A 14,582-nucleotide genomic window follows, 5' to 3' on the forward strand; every position below is an offset into this window, starting at 1 on the left:
GTGTGGGTGAATAGCTATAAAACGTCCTTGCTTTCTCATTAAATTTTGCCATTTGGGCTATTTTCATCCCAGCCTTTCATATACTTCCTCTATAGTTAATATGTTGTTTAAAGTATATTTGACAATTTAATAACTGCAAATGTAGCATGAAAAGTATTCCCCTCCCCTGCCAATATGACATTAATATCTAAAGCTCAGCATAGATAGTCCCTCCATCTTAAACGGTGTTAAGATTAAATGTCTGGTTTTTTAAAGATTAAATATTTAATACATGTCAATACCAACATATAACTGCTAATTATATTTTGCTTATAACTTTTGATGGCTAATGTTTGCAAAAAAGAAAGCAGATAAACAGAGGTGTCAGGATAGGTAATTTAGAGAATAACCATTTTCTTAAATTGTGGACTTGGTGCAGTCTTCCAAATCTTGGTTGCAGTTTTCTGTGACTTCAAATGAAAATGCAATGACACCTCTTTGCTAGCTTCTAACTTTTCAGTATGTTAAAGCTAGACTTTGTTTATTCATAGTGATATAATTGTATTAAGGTTAAACGGTTTTAAGTTAAAAGTGTAAGTGATATGTGATGGGATGATGAGCTGCTTGTGCGTAAAAGCTTAGTCCCTCAGGGTTTGCTCAGCTTAGCAAAACTCTGTCTTTAGCGGAGCCCTTAAGCATGGCTCCCTCAGTCGCTGGCAGAATCCGACAGTGGGCGTTTGCGGAATCTCTTCCAACATAAAAGCTCCTTAACGGAAACGCGTCTTCTGGACTCTCGGCGTGACAGTTTCCGGCGAGGTGTGGGTGTCCCTATAGGAGGTCCTGAAACCTCCTCACTGTTTTCGCTGGAAGTGTCCCAGAGCCCTTTTTCCGACTCCCTTTCCCTCGGAGCTCCTTCTCTCCCCCTGCTGGTTCCTTCCTCTGCTGTTAAGTCTCTCCTAACCTCCTTGAGCCCTTCCACCACCTGCTCTGATGGCAGTTCCCTGACATGATACAACTGAACCAATAGCAAGTTGCCCCTCTGAAATAAACACTGTAAAGACATCTCTGTGTCCCTCAAAATCATGACTTCTAGCATTAAGCATAGTTACACATTGAATGTGCACCAGTTCATAGTTCCCTTGTAAACTATAATTTGAAGTAGGATTGCAGACTATTTTTTGGAGGGACATAAGCCATGGTTTGTTTTGATGCACATGCCATACCATGGATAATTGTAGCCTGGGAAGGGGACATAGTTTTGCTAGAGACTGGCTACTGATTTTAAACCCTTGGTTGCAGGCAGCTAGCATGACCTCTGCAGAATACAACAGTACTGGGTTTTGTTTTGTTTTTCAAAAACTTTTTTCATCTGTGCCTTGCATAAGCCCTCAAATACTTTTGCTTAGTTTTAACACTGTTTTAAAGAGGGATTATCTTTTATGAGTGCTTGAAAGCTCAACACTTTTAATTCATTGCATGAGCTTTGTGTAGTAAAAGAAAAGAAGCAAGATTTGATATGGGCACAGCGTACCAGGAACATTTCCTATTTTTGCCTTATTAAAATGAGCCAGAAACAGCTTGCCAAACTCCCATTTTATAGCATGGGAGATGCTCACAGTGTATTTTGCCTATTATGTCTATGCATGTATTTAAATTAATGGTGTCTGTCATGCAAAATGAGTTTATACCATTTTCTCATGTGAAAGCCAAGTATTGAAACTACTGTGTAATGCCCTGATGGCACCAAATTTCAGAGGGGAATTAACTCAGTTCCCCTGAAGGTTATAAAATGCTACTGCATTACTAAAATCTTAATTTTGGCCATAAAACGTTTAGAAGACAATGGTTTGCTTCAAATTGTATGAACGTTTTAAAGACCCTTAAGGGCAAGCGTTAAACGTTAATGGAGATGGTAGCAAATATTCATTTTCAGCTTAATACAGACATGTTTTTAATACTAGCTCTGCTTTGTCTTGTTTTTCTAGCTCTGATGGCTTTTCTCTTTGACCTAAAAGCATTAGTAGATATGATGTCCATTGGTACGCTTCTTGCGTACTCGCTAGTAGCAGCGTGTGTCCTCATTCTTAGGTGAGTTCTAATTTTGGGTTATTAACTAATTTGTTAGGCAATGTTGTCTAAATCCTTAAATGTTTTTGTTTCTGCCATAAAGTTATATATACATGAAATTACACAAACAGACAGGATAGCCTTCAAATGCAGATTGTGCATGAGAGCAACTACCTTAGTACTTTTTAGAAGTTCACATTCCACTGCTGTACAAGTTTAGGTACTGCTGTAAACCGAGGAATGGGAGAATAAAAGTTGCTTGGCATCTAGGGCAACTTGTATGAAATAAAGCTCTGTTGTATAGTGGTTCTCACCTTTAAGTGCTTCTTTAATGCTTTCCATATGATGTTAGACTGCAAATCCCATCATCCCTCACTGGCTGGGGATGGTGGCAGTTGCCATTCAGCAACCACATTGGATAGTTACCTTTTCGGAGCTTGAGACAGAGAAATGCTCAACACTAAGGCACCTCTAAGCTAGAAAGAGATGCTTTCTTAAAATAGCTGTGGCCTAATAAATCTTGCATGCAAATTCTGTCTTCCATGCATCTTTGGTTCGGTAAAGCAGACCTATCTCTTGTGGTCTAATCCCAGCTCTGATTCCTTATAAATATCCTGTGGACTAGGAGTTCGCCCCTTTGGTTGTGCTCTGCTCCTGGGGCTGATGGGTTTACCATATTGAGGGATTTCTGGGGCCAGTGGTGCCGTTATTGAGAGTTATAATGCATATGAAGGGATTCACCATATATTGGCCTTTCTGGTTAGGCCAGAAATGGTCATTAACAGCCCCCATACATGTCAGGCAACCCTCCTGCAATTTCCCAAGGAAAACACTTGAGTGTTTATGTGGGGGGGTGCTGCTGGCCAATGCTGCCTTTGGACACATGGGCTGCCTTCAGTCAGTGGTGCCCAGTGCTCATCTGGTCTTTCCTGGGGGGTGGGGAGGGAGGCTAGGCAGTGTAATAGCCAGCATTGTTGGGTGCCACTGCCCAAAGACATGCAGGACTCCTTCAGGCAGCGATGACCAATACTTCCCCAGATGTGACTGATGCTGGCTTCTTTCCCTACTTGCTGTGCATCTTTGAAACATTAAGAGAATCTGGACCTGAATGTCCTTCCTGTAATATGCAGATTTCAGTGACTGTAAGACTGCATATTGGTGGCAACTCTGGCTCTATTGCCTGAATTAAATATCAATAACAAATGGTGCAATAATGCCACCCAAAATATAGAGTCATGTCTTTTCTTGCTGTAGGCCTTGTAGATTATAATACATTGTGCCTTTAATTTTTATTTTCTGTGAACCTCACCATACACAAATGTATTTGTGTGTGTATGTGCACAAACAGGTACCAACCCAGTTTAAACTATGAACAGCCAAAATATTCAGCAGAAAAAGAGGCTCTTGCGGGATCAGAGAGAGAAAGTACGAATGAATCTCAAATGAGTATGGTACCAGGACACAGTTTCAGCTTACAAACACTGATTAATCCATCAAGTTTGCCCACGGAACAGTCTGCCACCATGGTTAGCTTTCTTGTATGTCTGTTGGGTAAGTCAAAAGCTATCTAAATACTTGGACTATCTCGGAAGTGTCAACTGATAAGCAAAATGCATTGAAACAAAATGACGGATCAGATTCACTTATTCTTTTGAACTTGTCCAAAATTTCAAGTATGGAAAAAGAGGGAGAGGAGCCTTTGCATCCCCAATTAATTGGAGTAAACATGACTGCAAGTCTAATTTTGTTTTGACAGCCTAATTCAAAACAAAGGAATGTACAGTATTGGTTTTTACCTGTCAATATTGCTGAAGCTTTATGTCACTTAAACATTTGAGATTTTGAAATGCTCTCTTTGTTGTTGTCCCCCCCCCCCCATTTTGATTGCCTCTGTTTAGCTTTCCTGATTTGTGGCTTAAGCATTCTGGCCACCAACGGGATTCATCTTCTTGCCAATCTGGAGCCTTGGAGTATTTGTCTCTTTGCAGTACTTTCAGTGCTGTTTATCACCATTGTACTTGTCATCTGGAGGCAACCTCAGAGTCAGCAGAAAGTAGCATTTATGGTAAGCAGTGGTGATGGTAGTGGCATCAAGTGCAAAACCTCACAAACAGGTTTTTTTTGGGGGGGTGCTGCGTGACTAGCTGCCCTTCTGGAGATTACCACCCTGTCACTTTAGTGGCTACCTTTCAGTTGAATTAATAAATTAGCTGTTGCCTTAAAAAGAGCTTGACTGATATGGTGTTAAAGTTGCTTTTTGTGGCAAGCCAAAATAGTGGTTCTTGTGCAAATTTGGCCTTGACTGTAGAAAGAGTTGAGAATTCATTTTTACTACAACTGAAACGTGTAAGATTAGATGAATTTTTTTTTAACAATCTTTTGATTGATTGAAGATTAATTGGGCAACAGATCTTTAAAAAATTTGTTTGTTTTTAATGCAAAAGCTGTGGACCACAAGATCCGCGTTCCTTATTTTATCTTTCCCTATTTTCCCTTGTGCATATATAATAAAATCTTGTGTAGCCCATGTGTGTACTACCACTAAATTGTGGTCCTCACCTTCCCATTGCAGGCCTATCAAAATTTAATTCATTAGTTCTGCATTTAAAATGCATTATAAGTAGGTAATGTGTTCATTGCAACTGGACTAAGACACTTTGCCCTATAACTTTTATTTTATTTTCAAAATATGGATGTGTCAGTTCAGTAGAGCCCCTTTACAAATTTAATTAAAAGTATGACACACTGGATATTTGTCAAAAACACTGAATTGTAAAAAAAATTGTCCTTAGGTTCCACTCCTGCCATTTTTGCCATCTTTGAGTATCTTGGTGAATATTTACTTAATGGTACAACTAAGTGGAGAGACTTGGATCCGGTTTAGCATCTGGATGGCGATTGGTAGGTATTATGTAGCTGAATGTTGTTGTGAACTTTTTCTTGCCTCCCCCCTAAGCAAGGGCAAAAGCTTAAAAGCCATTTTCATACTGGGTGACCCAAGCGGATATGGTGCAAAAAGAGCATTTAGGCTCTTAACCTTGCTTGCTGGGCAAAGCCTGCTCAGCATGCAGGTTCTAGAAGCAGCTCCAAAGGTTTGACTGGACACAATTTTTGCACATCCGCATACGTCTTGGAACTGAAACCCCACATAAGATGAGGGATTTCTGTATATAATTTTTGAGAGTAGTACAGTGGCACCTTGGTTCTCAAACTTAATCCATTCCAGAAGTCCGTTCCAAAACCAAGGTGTGCTTTCTCATAGACGGTAAGGCAAAACGGATTAATCTGTTCCATACTTTTAAAAACAACCCCTAAAACAGCAATTTAACATGATTTTTACTATCTAACAAGACCATTGATCCATTAAATGAAAGCAGTAATCAGTGTACAATATAAAATAAAACAGTATTGTAGATGATAAAAAATTAAAAAAAAAATTCTTACCTGCACTGATGGTTGTCATTGTTTAGATGGGGGGCTTTTATCCATTTCCGCAGTCAATCAATCAATCAATCAATCAGTTAGTCAGTAGCTGAACCGGGTTCCACACAGTCACAAAAACAAATTAACCAAAAAGGCCTCAAAAACAAAAAAACGCAAAATAAATAGCAAAAACAAAAGCGCCAAACCTAATCCGTTCCGGAAGTCTGCTTGACTTCTGAAATGTTCAAAAACCAAGGCGCAGCTTCTGATTGGTGCAGGCATCCCGGAAACAATAGCTGACAGCTGCATCGGACGTTTGGCTTCCGAAAAATGCTCAAAAACCGGAACACATACTTTTGGGTTTTTTGCATTTGGGAACCAAGGCATTTGAGTACCAAGATGTTTGAGAACCAAGGCATCACTGTACTAGAATGGAAGCTTAGTGTGGATTAAAGAAACCTATGACCACAAGTGATACCAAGATCTGAACAAGTGTTCTGGTTTTGTAATCTTGGGTAGTGCAACAGAAATATGACAAAACTGAGAGAACTTACATCCCTTTCTTTTGTTCCTCTGGAAGGCTTCTTCATTTACTTTGCTTATGGCATCCGACATAGTGTGGAAGGCCGTCCTAGGGTGGAAGATGAAGATGACGAGGACGACAGCTGCTCCGAAAAAAGTGCAGCTCCAGAAAAGATCTATGTAAAAGAAGCAAACGAGATTGAAAATGCAAGTGAAAGTGCTCAGTTTATTACACATGAAAGGACAAGTGAATGTTAATGGTTGCTAACTACCATGCTGCATACGTCTTTTGAATAGTGTAACGGAATGTAGTTGGGAGGTTTTTTGGGCGGGTGGAATGCCAAAACACTTGCTCCCGAAAGATTAGCAGTAACCTACTTGTGCTTTGTGAAAACATCAATAATGGTCTAAACCGACTGCTAGATATTTCATCCAGTGGAGATTTACCTCAAATTGTGTTTGCCTGAAGTAAAAACTGCCAAGGAAGTGGAGGGGAACAAACTCCCGTCGGCTGATTTTGCCTGTTGTGCTAAAAATGTTGGGAATTTCCTTAGCGCACCATCGTACAACTTGAACTGGCATAATGTTATATAATTAGGAATTTTTAAAAGTGGGAAGCTGAACCATTTTAGGTTGTGTTATTGGGGACACATTTTCTTGTTTCTGTCTTTTAAAAATGTGTGTAGCATTGGTCAGTAACTAGGTACCTAACTGCTTAGCCTCTCAAACTTTAAAAAAGGGAAGGAAAAAAAACCTATTTAAAAAAGCCAGTTACCCAGATGAGTACATAGATCAGAAACTTGGCAGGCTTTTGCATTGCGATGTAGTGCTTCTCTGTTTTAAAAAGTGTTAAATTTTTGCTACCACTGTATATGCAAATAATGTATGCTGCGAACATCCTTTTGAAAAGCAGTGTTTGTAATGCCTAACATATGGATGGGCTCCGTATAGAATGTTTTGAAATTACCTTTTACCAGTCGTGTTCCAAATTCTCCTTCTCGATGGTGACAATCAAAAAGTCACGCTACATGGTTCCTAAGATGTAAGAAACTTCAGAACAGTGGCAAACAGCATATGCCTATGGAACTGGGAATTTTTCAAGTCCAGGTGCACCTATGGAATTGTCCTGTTACTGCTGAATGTGTATACCCTCTGAGGTTGTAAGTAACTGTCCTAGGTCCAATGACTGATGAACTGTGTACCTTCCGAGTCTCTGGCCCACCAAGTATATTCATTAATTTCTGTAACTAAGGAAAATGAAACTGTCAGCCATAAATTGGCTGCATTCAGATGTCACAGTAAACCATGGCTGCTTATGATGCGAACAAGCTGTAGTGAACCTCGGGCTTGCATGCTTCTCCCCTTTCATCCTCTCCTCTGGCATGGCTACAAGATGGAATTTGGAAGTTTGAACTTCTTTATTTGAGTAACTACAGCAGGAAGTTTTTGCCCCAAACCAACAAATTGTCAGTAATCTTAATTGTGGCTTGTTTGAAATAGACTAAATTTAAATCATGAGCTGTTAAGCTGGCTTGTTTTAACAAACCATAATTAAGATTAACCAGTTTAGGGTTCAGCTGCAGCTCTAAACAACAATTAATAATAATAAACATAGCCGTGTAAGCTTCCAGTCTGCAAGGCTGCACTTAATAAATATAACATGGATTATGATGAGGATTGAATTCAGCCACTATTTATTTTTTTGCCCTTGCAAGGGGGTATTATGTCTTTCAGTGGATTCTGCTGTAGTCATAACTTATCTAACATTTTTGTATAAATCATGAACAGAAATTTAGATTTTTCAGGGAATATGTTCCATCTCCTTAAAAGAGATGGGTATTTGGAGGGGAGAGAGGAGTAAAAAAAAGAAAAGAAAGAAATATAATTCAAATAACATTTAAGAATACAGAGTTATGTTTAACAGGTGACAGGTCTTTTTAGTTTTGAAGTAACATTTTATAAATAAAATTTGAGGCAGTCATAGGCACCAAAGGATCACTCTTGGTTACATTATTATCACTCATGTATACAGTCATAACTTGGCATTGTGGCTGATGGGCAAGTTGTATTTCTGGCACATGTGTGTCTGCTCCACACATTCATTTGTGTATGAAGCAACATATGTATGTATGTGAGAACAAGCCAAAGAGAAAAACAAAGCAAAACTGTCCTGCAGCATTAATTTACTTATTTTCTTAAGAAAAAGAATAGGGGCTGTGAGCAGCTATGGCTGTTTCTTCTCCTGGAGACAGAGGTAGGGTAATCTTACAATATACCTAATGCCTTTTAGTTTATTAATGTTGGGACCATGTTACAACAATCTGTCAAACGTTTCATCGCAACTGTTGGGTTAGAAAGCCATGTTTTAAAAAGCTGAAAATTTCAGGATTCAGAGAGGGGTTTGGGAACAAAAATCGTTTTTAAAAGTGCCTTAGAAAAACACTCAATCCAAGATTGTGGATTTAATGCTTTTTCTGTCAACAGTTTTCTTAGGTAAAAGGTAAAGGACCCCTGGATAGTTAAGTCCAGTCAAAGGCGACTATGGGGTTGCAGCGCTCATCTTGCTTTTCAGGCCAAAGGAGCCGGCATTTGGTGGTTCAGATTCACACAATAGGGTGAGCTCCCGTTGCTGTCCCAGCACCTGCCAACCTAGCAGTTCAAAAGCATACCAGCGCAAGTAGATAAATAGGTACTGCTGCAGCGGGAAGGTAAACAGTGTTTCCGTGCGCTCCGGCTTCCGTCCTGTTGCACCAAAAACGGTTTAGTCATGCTGGCCACATGACCCGGAATGCTGTCCTGCACAAGTATTAAAATACTAATGAGATGATTATTTGCAAATAAGTACATCTTAAGCACACTGGGTGGGGTTTTTTTTAAGTTTGATAAGGAAAGTAAGGTTGGCTTTTGATGTTACGGAAGGGTGACCAGGTGGGAATGCTGTGTGTTTGTGTGTGATGTCCAAAGTCTACAGTGAGGGGTGGAAGATCCAGATGCAGATACAAATTCACACACACAGTGAAAGAGAGAGCTGTTTAGGTTCTTAGTTATGATTCTTGCAGAGTAAGCATATAAGGAGGAAACACAAATCCGTTACATTGCTTGCCCCATCTGACTTGGCTTATATGTAATTTTTTTATGTCAGCCTAACAATACTGAGTTTGCTAGGAACTGTAGATACGGCAGCACTGTTCTTTGACTTAAAAATGTAAGAGAGGTATATTTTATCTTGCCTTTTTGTATAATCTTATATTAATAGCTGAAAGAACACTTTTATGAAAGATTACGAAATATATGGAATGTGAGAAATTGTGTTAAGATGAGAGAGGGTGCCCTGATTGCCGCCATTATTGAATGTAGATAGTAATGCAGCAGTTTTTAGCATATTGCTCTGATTGACTGATCCGTTTGCAATGTCCCCAAAACAAAAGAGATATATATGATTATGATAATTTCTTTAAAAAATGTATTACTGAAAGAGTCACATTTTAGTAACTAACTAAGATCACAAAGTTCAAAGAAAACAAAAATCACAATGGGGAAAATGCAGATCATTTTAGCAGACAAACTTCCACAGGTCAGGTTTGTAGCTAATCAATATCTATTTAGGCATCATTATATTATGGATGTCCTTAAAAGTTGTAAAGTGATGAATAGCAATCACCTTTGTTACGACTTGAAAAACTTTACTACTGTGTGTACTAAAAAACAAAACAGAAACTCAGAAGAGACAATCAATACTGTTTTCGTAACTATTTTAAGATTTTCTACGTTTTGTCAGTTTTTGTTGTATCTTATTTAATTTTAATAAAAATGTTGGAGGCTCAGGTTACTTATCCAAGCCTTACACGAGACAGAACAGAATGTTAGATTTTCAAAAAGAGGGTTCAGGATTTATGTATACTGTAGGTTGGGCCCAAAGGTTCCATTCCATGAAGGGAAAAGACTCCTATCAAAAGAACTTCCATGGGAAAAAGGGAATATGTGTACCCAACCCTATGTGTATATATAAACATCTGGTGGAAATACAGGTGGTGCATAAACATTGCAAGAAGTATAGCAGTTTTTAGTGTCTACAGAAGCATTGGATTATCGCTTAACTCTGTAAAATGGGGTGGGGAATATCAGGCCTGGGGTCTAATTGTGGCCCTCCAGACCGTTTTATCTGGCCCTCAGGACTCTCCAGGGCACAACGCTTACTTGGTCTGCTTTGAACTCTACTTGAGGGCATTTGCCTTGGCTGGAATGTGTCTCTGAACTCTGATAACTAGCCTACTGTACAAAGCTAAAATTCACGTTTATTGAACCACCCACTTATGTCTCTGATTATGCGTACAACTGGTATATGGCCTCTGGACTGTTAGCCGGAAAAGAATTTATCCTTTGGCCTGAAAAAATCCTCCACCCCTGCAGTATGTCATATTGTGTGTGTTGTGTAGCAGATAAGTGTTTTCGTTCTTTTTGGTAAATAGAATTTAAGGCTTTAAGGACATTTATTTTCTCAAACCCTCTTGCAGCAGTTAAAAAAACAGGGGGCTCAGGATTTCTGTGTGGATTTCATTGCGTTGAGTCCTTGCCTATACAGTGGCTTTCTCATTCATTCCAATGGAGGGAGCAACTTCACATGCCCTCAATGCAGACAGGTCTGACATTTTGTCATGGGTGGTCTAAGGATACTTGGGCTGGTGGGAGACAGAACAAAATTGAAACACACATGTTTAGATACGTTTAGAGCTATTAAAATTATTAAGCTAGATACTGCCTATATGTCTGTTTTTGCAAGTGGAGATATACAGAAAGCCCATCACCCACTCCTGTGTCATGGTCCTATAGATCTGCTTTTTCCATGGGAATGATGGGGCAGTCAATGTGCAGAAGAGATTTGTATATGCATCTGAACACATGTGAAGTTCTAGATTGGGTTATTGGGTTCATTCTCTACAGTTCTACTTCTGTCTCTCGCACTTCTAATTGGTGATGCTTTTTCTTTTCTGTCTTTCCTCCAAAGATTTCAGAGCAAGGGTTTTTTATTATTATTATTCAGCCCCAAAAGCCATGTAATGTAGGCTGGGCCAAGCCCACCCACTGAGCTCTAGGACTGCGCATTGAAATAGTTTTGCTCCACTATATAACCAAAGGCAATTTTTAATTTTCCCCAAACCCTGAAGCTTTGCAATTGTAACAGTTCTATTACTAACCTATGTCCAAAGATAAGCAAAATAAATAGTTGTTTCCCCCATTCTTCCTCGCATCCCTAAACGTTTTAATTAGTAGCTTCTATTACTGCTTACTTTAATTGTACCTGGTTTCACAGACTATGCCCTTTTCAGGTCCAAAGAGCTATGAATGCAAGAGGGATTTGAAAATACAATGTACAACCAAATACTGGGTCTAAAAAAACTTACTGAATATAACTTTTTGGTTGCAAGTCTGTGGATTAGTTCATACCTTCCTCTTTGGGCAGAATGTTCTCCCTGAAAACCCTCCTCTCAAACAAGCAATTGCAAGGAGAAAGTACTGACTGAAACAAAAGCAGATAAATTTTGCAGCTATATTGCACAGCACATTGCTGTCCCTTCACTTTTCTAGTTTTTTGTTCTGCTGATGCTTTTCTTAGCTTGTCCCTAACTTCAGTGGCCATTTATGTAGGTCTCCCACACTTTTGGTAGATCCAAACATTTTTTTATGGTTCAAAAATATTTTTCTTCCCATATTCATAAAAAAGATCATTCTAGAAATACAAGGTTCTTTTAATTGTGTGACAAAGGCTGAAATCCCACAGCCATTCACTTGGAAATTAAGCTCCACTCAATGCAGTGGGACTAATTTCTGATAAATGATGCATAAGATTGGACAGTAGATCAGTTTCTTTCTAAAGATCCCTCCTTTTTTATTTCTGTCTCTGGCAAATTCCAGGGAGCTCAATGGGAAACTTGGGTCAGGTCTGTAGAACTCCCACAGAAAGTCTCTACACGTAAAAACACATTTTGGGTGTTTTAAGATTTTATAAAAACAGTGCTTTGTATATATTTGTATATTTTAGTCATTATTACCATGTATTATGTTTGCTGCTGCCTGTGCACATAAATGGGGATAGATCATTTTAGCTTCAGTCAAGATAATGTTTAATAATCTGCTAGATTTTTTAAATTAATGTAAAAATGTGTTCAGAATGTGTGACAGATAAAATACTTTTTGGTGCTTTTGTTTTTTGATGTTCATAAGTTGCAGTTACTGTAGACTAAGAAATTTATACTGCTGCTGTTCACTGTAAAAAAAAAAAAGCTACTTTTGACAGTAATTGTGCATTTGTTCTACATTTTTTAAAATAAAGTTGTACATGTACATTTCATTTTCCAAAGTGCTGGAGACAACCATGATATAACATAGTTTTAAAAATCTATAGGAATATCATATTCAGAAAATATACTGATAGCCATTTATACTCTTTGCCACCTTGTTTCCTTCCATAAAGGTTTGTATTTACATTTAGTTCATGAAGTGATAAATAATCCTGTAACATCTTTTCAGCTGTACACTTCAGATAAAAATATCAATTTCAGAAATGACATTAGCACTGTAATTCCTATTTTGAGAAGATAGAAACATGGGTGCCAACCCATTTAGCCAATTTGATAGTTTAGCACCCACCCATTTGACTCTTTCACACCACGTATGCCCACCAATGCATCTTGGACCTTGATAGAGAGTTAGGCTTGCCATACGTCAGAAAAATTCCTGGAAACAGCTTAGTAAATTTGGGGTCTTCCTAAAAAATGCTCAACAACTTTGCGGGTATCAGGAATTATACTTTCTGTAATATGACAACCCTGTGAGAGGTGCAGATTATATTCCCACTCCACTGTTTGGATGTTATCTGTATATAAAGTGACCTGTTTAACAAGTATGGTGCAGTTTATTCACGCTACAGTTGCTAGGAATACTGCAGTGCAGTTCACCTGTCACGGAGTCATGGTTTGCCGAAACAAATGAACCTACCAATTTGTGTGGAGGCTTCCTATACTTTCAAACCCAACCTACCATTTCCATGTTCTCTGAAGCATCTATTACCCTATGACCATTTGGGCAACAAATCGTATTCTAGTATATTCATTAACGTGCCGCTGACATCAGTATTTCCCAAACTTGGGTCTCCAGTTCTTTTCAGACTACAACTCCCATCATCCTCAGTTAGCAAGGGATGATGGGAATTTACTCTCCAGCTGTTTTCGGGCTACAACTCCCCTAGCTGGTGAGGGATGATGGGAATTGGGTCCAGCTGTTTTCAGACTACAACTCCCATCATCAAAGTTCTTAAGGCAAATTTTTCCTATACCACCCTGTGTCCCAAACACATCATTGCGCCAATATCCCCTAGGTAGAATTATGGATCTGGCGTAGGACATTTAACTGCTGGTGCCAAAACTCAAATCCCCCCAGTCTAATATTCCTAGTGGTACAAGACTGTCACAAGAGTGCCTGGTCTAAAATTGTCAATCAAAAACATCACTCTTGTGGTTTATCCCCACAACAGTTACTCACCGTGGGTTATAGTAAAACAGTCTAATTTGTCAATGCCTAAATGATATCGAGCGTCAGAATAACTTGGCACCAATAAGGAAAATTTGCCCATGGTATGACCATTTTCCATCCTCCCACTTTGATTCTCTGGCAACCTATCTGCACAACCTAGCAATTCCAAAATATAGACGCACTTTTAACCTCGCAAGACTGAATGTACTGCCATCAGCTGTACCTGAGGTACGATTCCAACAGATTCCACACGAAAAACGCTTATGTCCCTGTGGAGATGGCAGCATTGAATCAGTGGCACACGCCCTCCTGGCATGCACTCTTTACAAAGACCTGAGGAACGAGATTATCACCCCTCTTTTATTGTCCATTCCGGGTCATCCAACCACTGCCACGGTGTCTTTTCTCCTGGCAGATCAAGAGGAGCAGGTGACAACAAAGGTTGAAAGGTTTTTAGCTGGGACCATCAGAATAAGGCCCACTGTTTGACAGCTGATTCAGGATCCTAAACTGTGTTTTATTATACTCAACTTTTATTTTGTTCTCTTTTGTTGCTATGACCAATGGCTAAGGCAAATAAAGTTCTTATTCATTCATCCCATCATCCCTAGCTAGGGAGGGGTGATGGGAATTTAGTCCCCAGCTGTTTTGATACAACTCCCACCATCCCTAGCTAGTGAGGGTGATGGGAATTGGGCCTCCAGCTGTTTTCAGACTACAACTCCCATCCCTAGCTAGCGAAGGATGCTGGGAGTTGTAGTCCCCAAAACAGCTGGAGACCCAAGTTTGGAAAACACTGGCTTAGGCGCCAAACTCTGCAATAACCATTCCTGCGGGGGCACTAAAACACCCTTCATTAATGAAAGTCCATAAAAAGCACCTGCCAGCACCAGAAATTCAACGGCTGCTTAAAAAACAGGTGTTGTCCAGGACTGATAGCGCCTCTCCTAGTCCAGCTCAGCTGAGGCCAATGTGGATGGGATTAGCGCAGGCTTGGTGGGAATAAAGATATTGAAAACAACCACCACCACCCTGTTCTCATGCGCCTGAGGAGGAGAGAC

General features: G+C 39.4%; 1 protein-coding gene and 1 long non-coding RNA gene across 6 annotated transcripts in view; both read left to right on the forward strand.

Moving 5' to 3' along the window:
• SLC7A2 (solute carrier family 7 member 2) overlaps positions 1–12,335 on the forward strand; it is a 52,327-nt gene extending 39,992 nt beyond the window's left edge. For all 5 annotated transcript variants that reach the window (XM_079989719.1, XM_079989722.1, XM_079989723.1 and 2 more), the window contains exons 8-12: positions 1,965–2,067; positions 3,395–3,597; positions 3,945–4,111; positions 4,839–4,947; positions 6,050–12,335. In XM_079989719.1, the coding sequence (XP_079845845.1) occupies positions 1,965–2,067; positions 3,395–3,597; positions 3,945–4,111; positions 4,839–4,947; positions 6,050–6,249 (782 nt within the window). In that variant the 3' untranslated portion in view covers positions 6,250–12,335. The remainder of the gene's footprint in view (positions 1–1,964; positions 2,068–3,394; positions 3,598–3,944; positions 4,112–4,838; positions 4,948–6,049) is intronic.
• LOC307223680 overlaps positions 1–14,582 on the forward strand; it is a 116,849-nt gene that overhangs the window by 78,861 nt on the left and 23,406 nt on the right. The gene's annotated exons all lie outside the window — the stretch shown is intronic.

This window comes from Podarcis cretensis (assembly GCF_951804945.1).
Source record: "Podarcis cretensis genome assembly, chromosome: 9".
Taxonomy (NCBI): domain Eukaryota; kingdom Metazoa; phylum Chordata; class Lepidosauria; order Squamata; family Lacertidae; genus Podarcis; species Podarcis cretensis.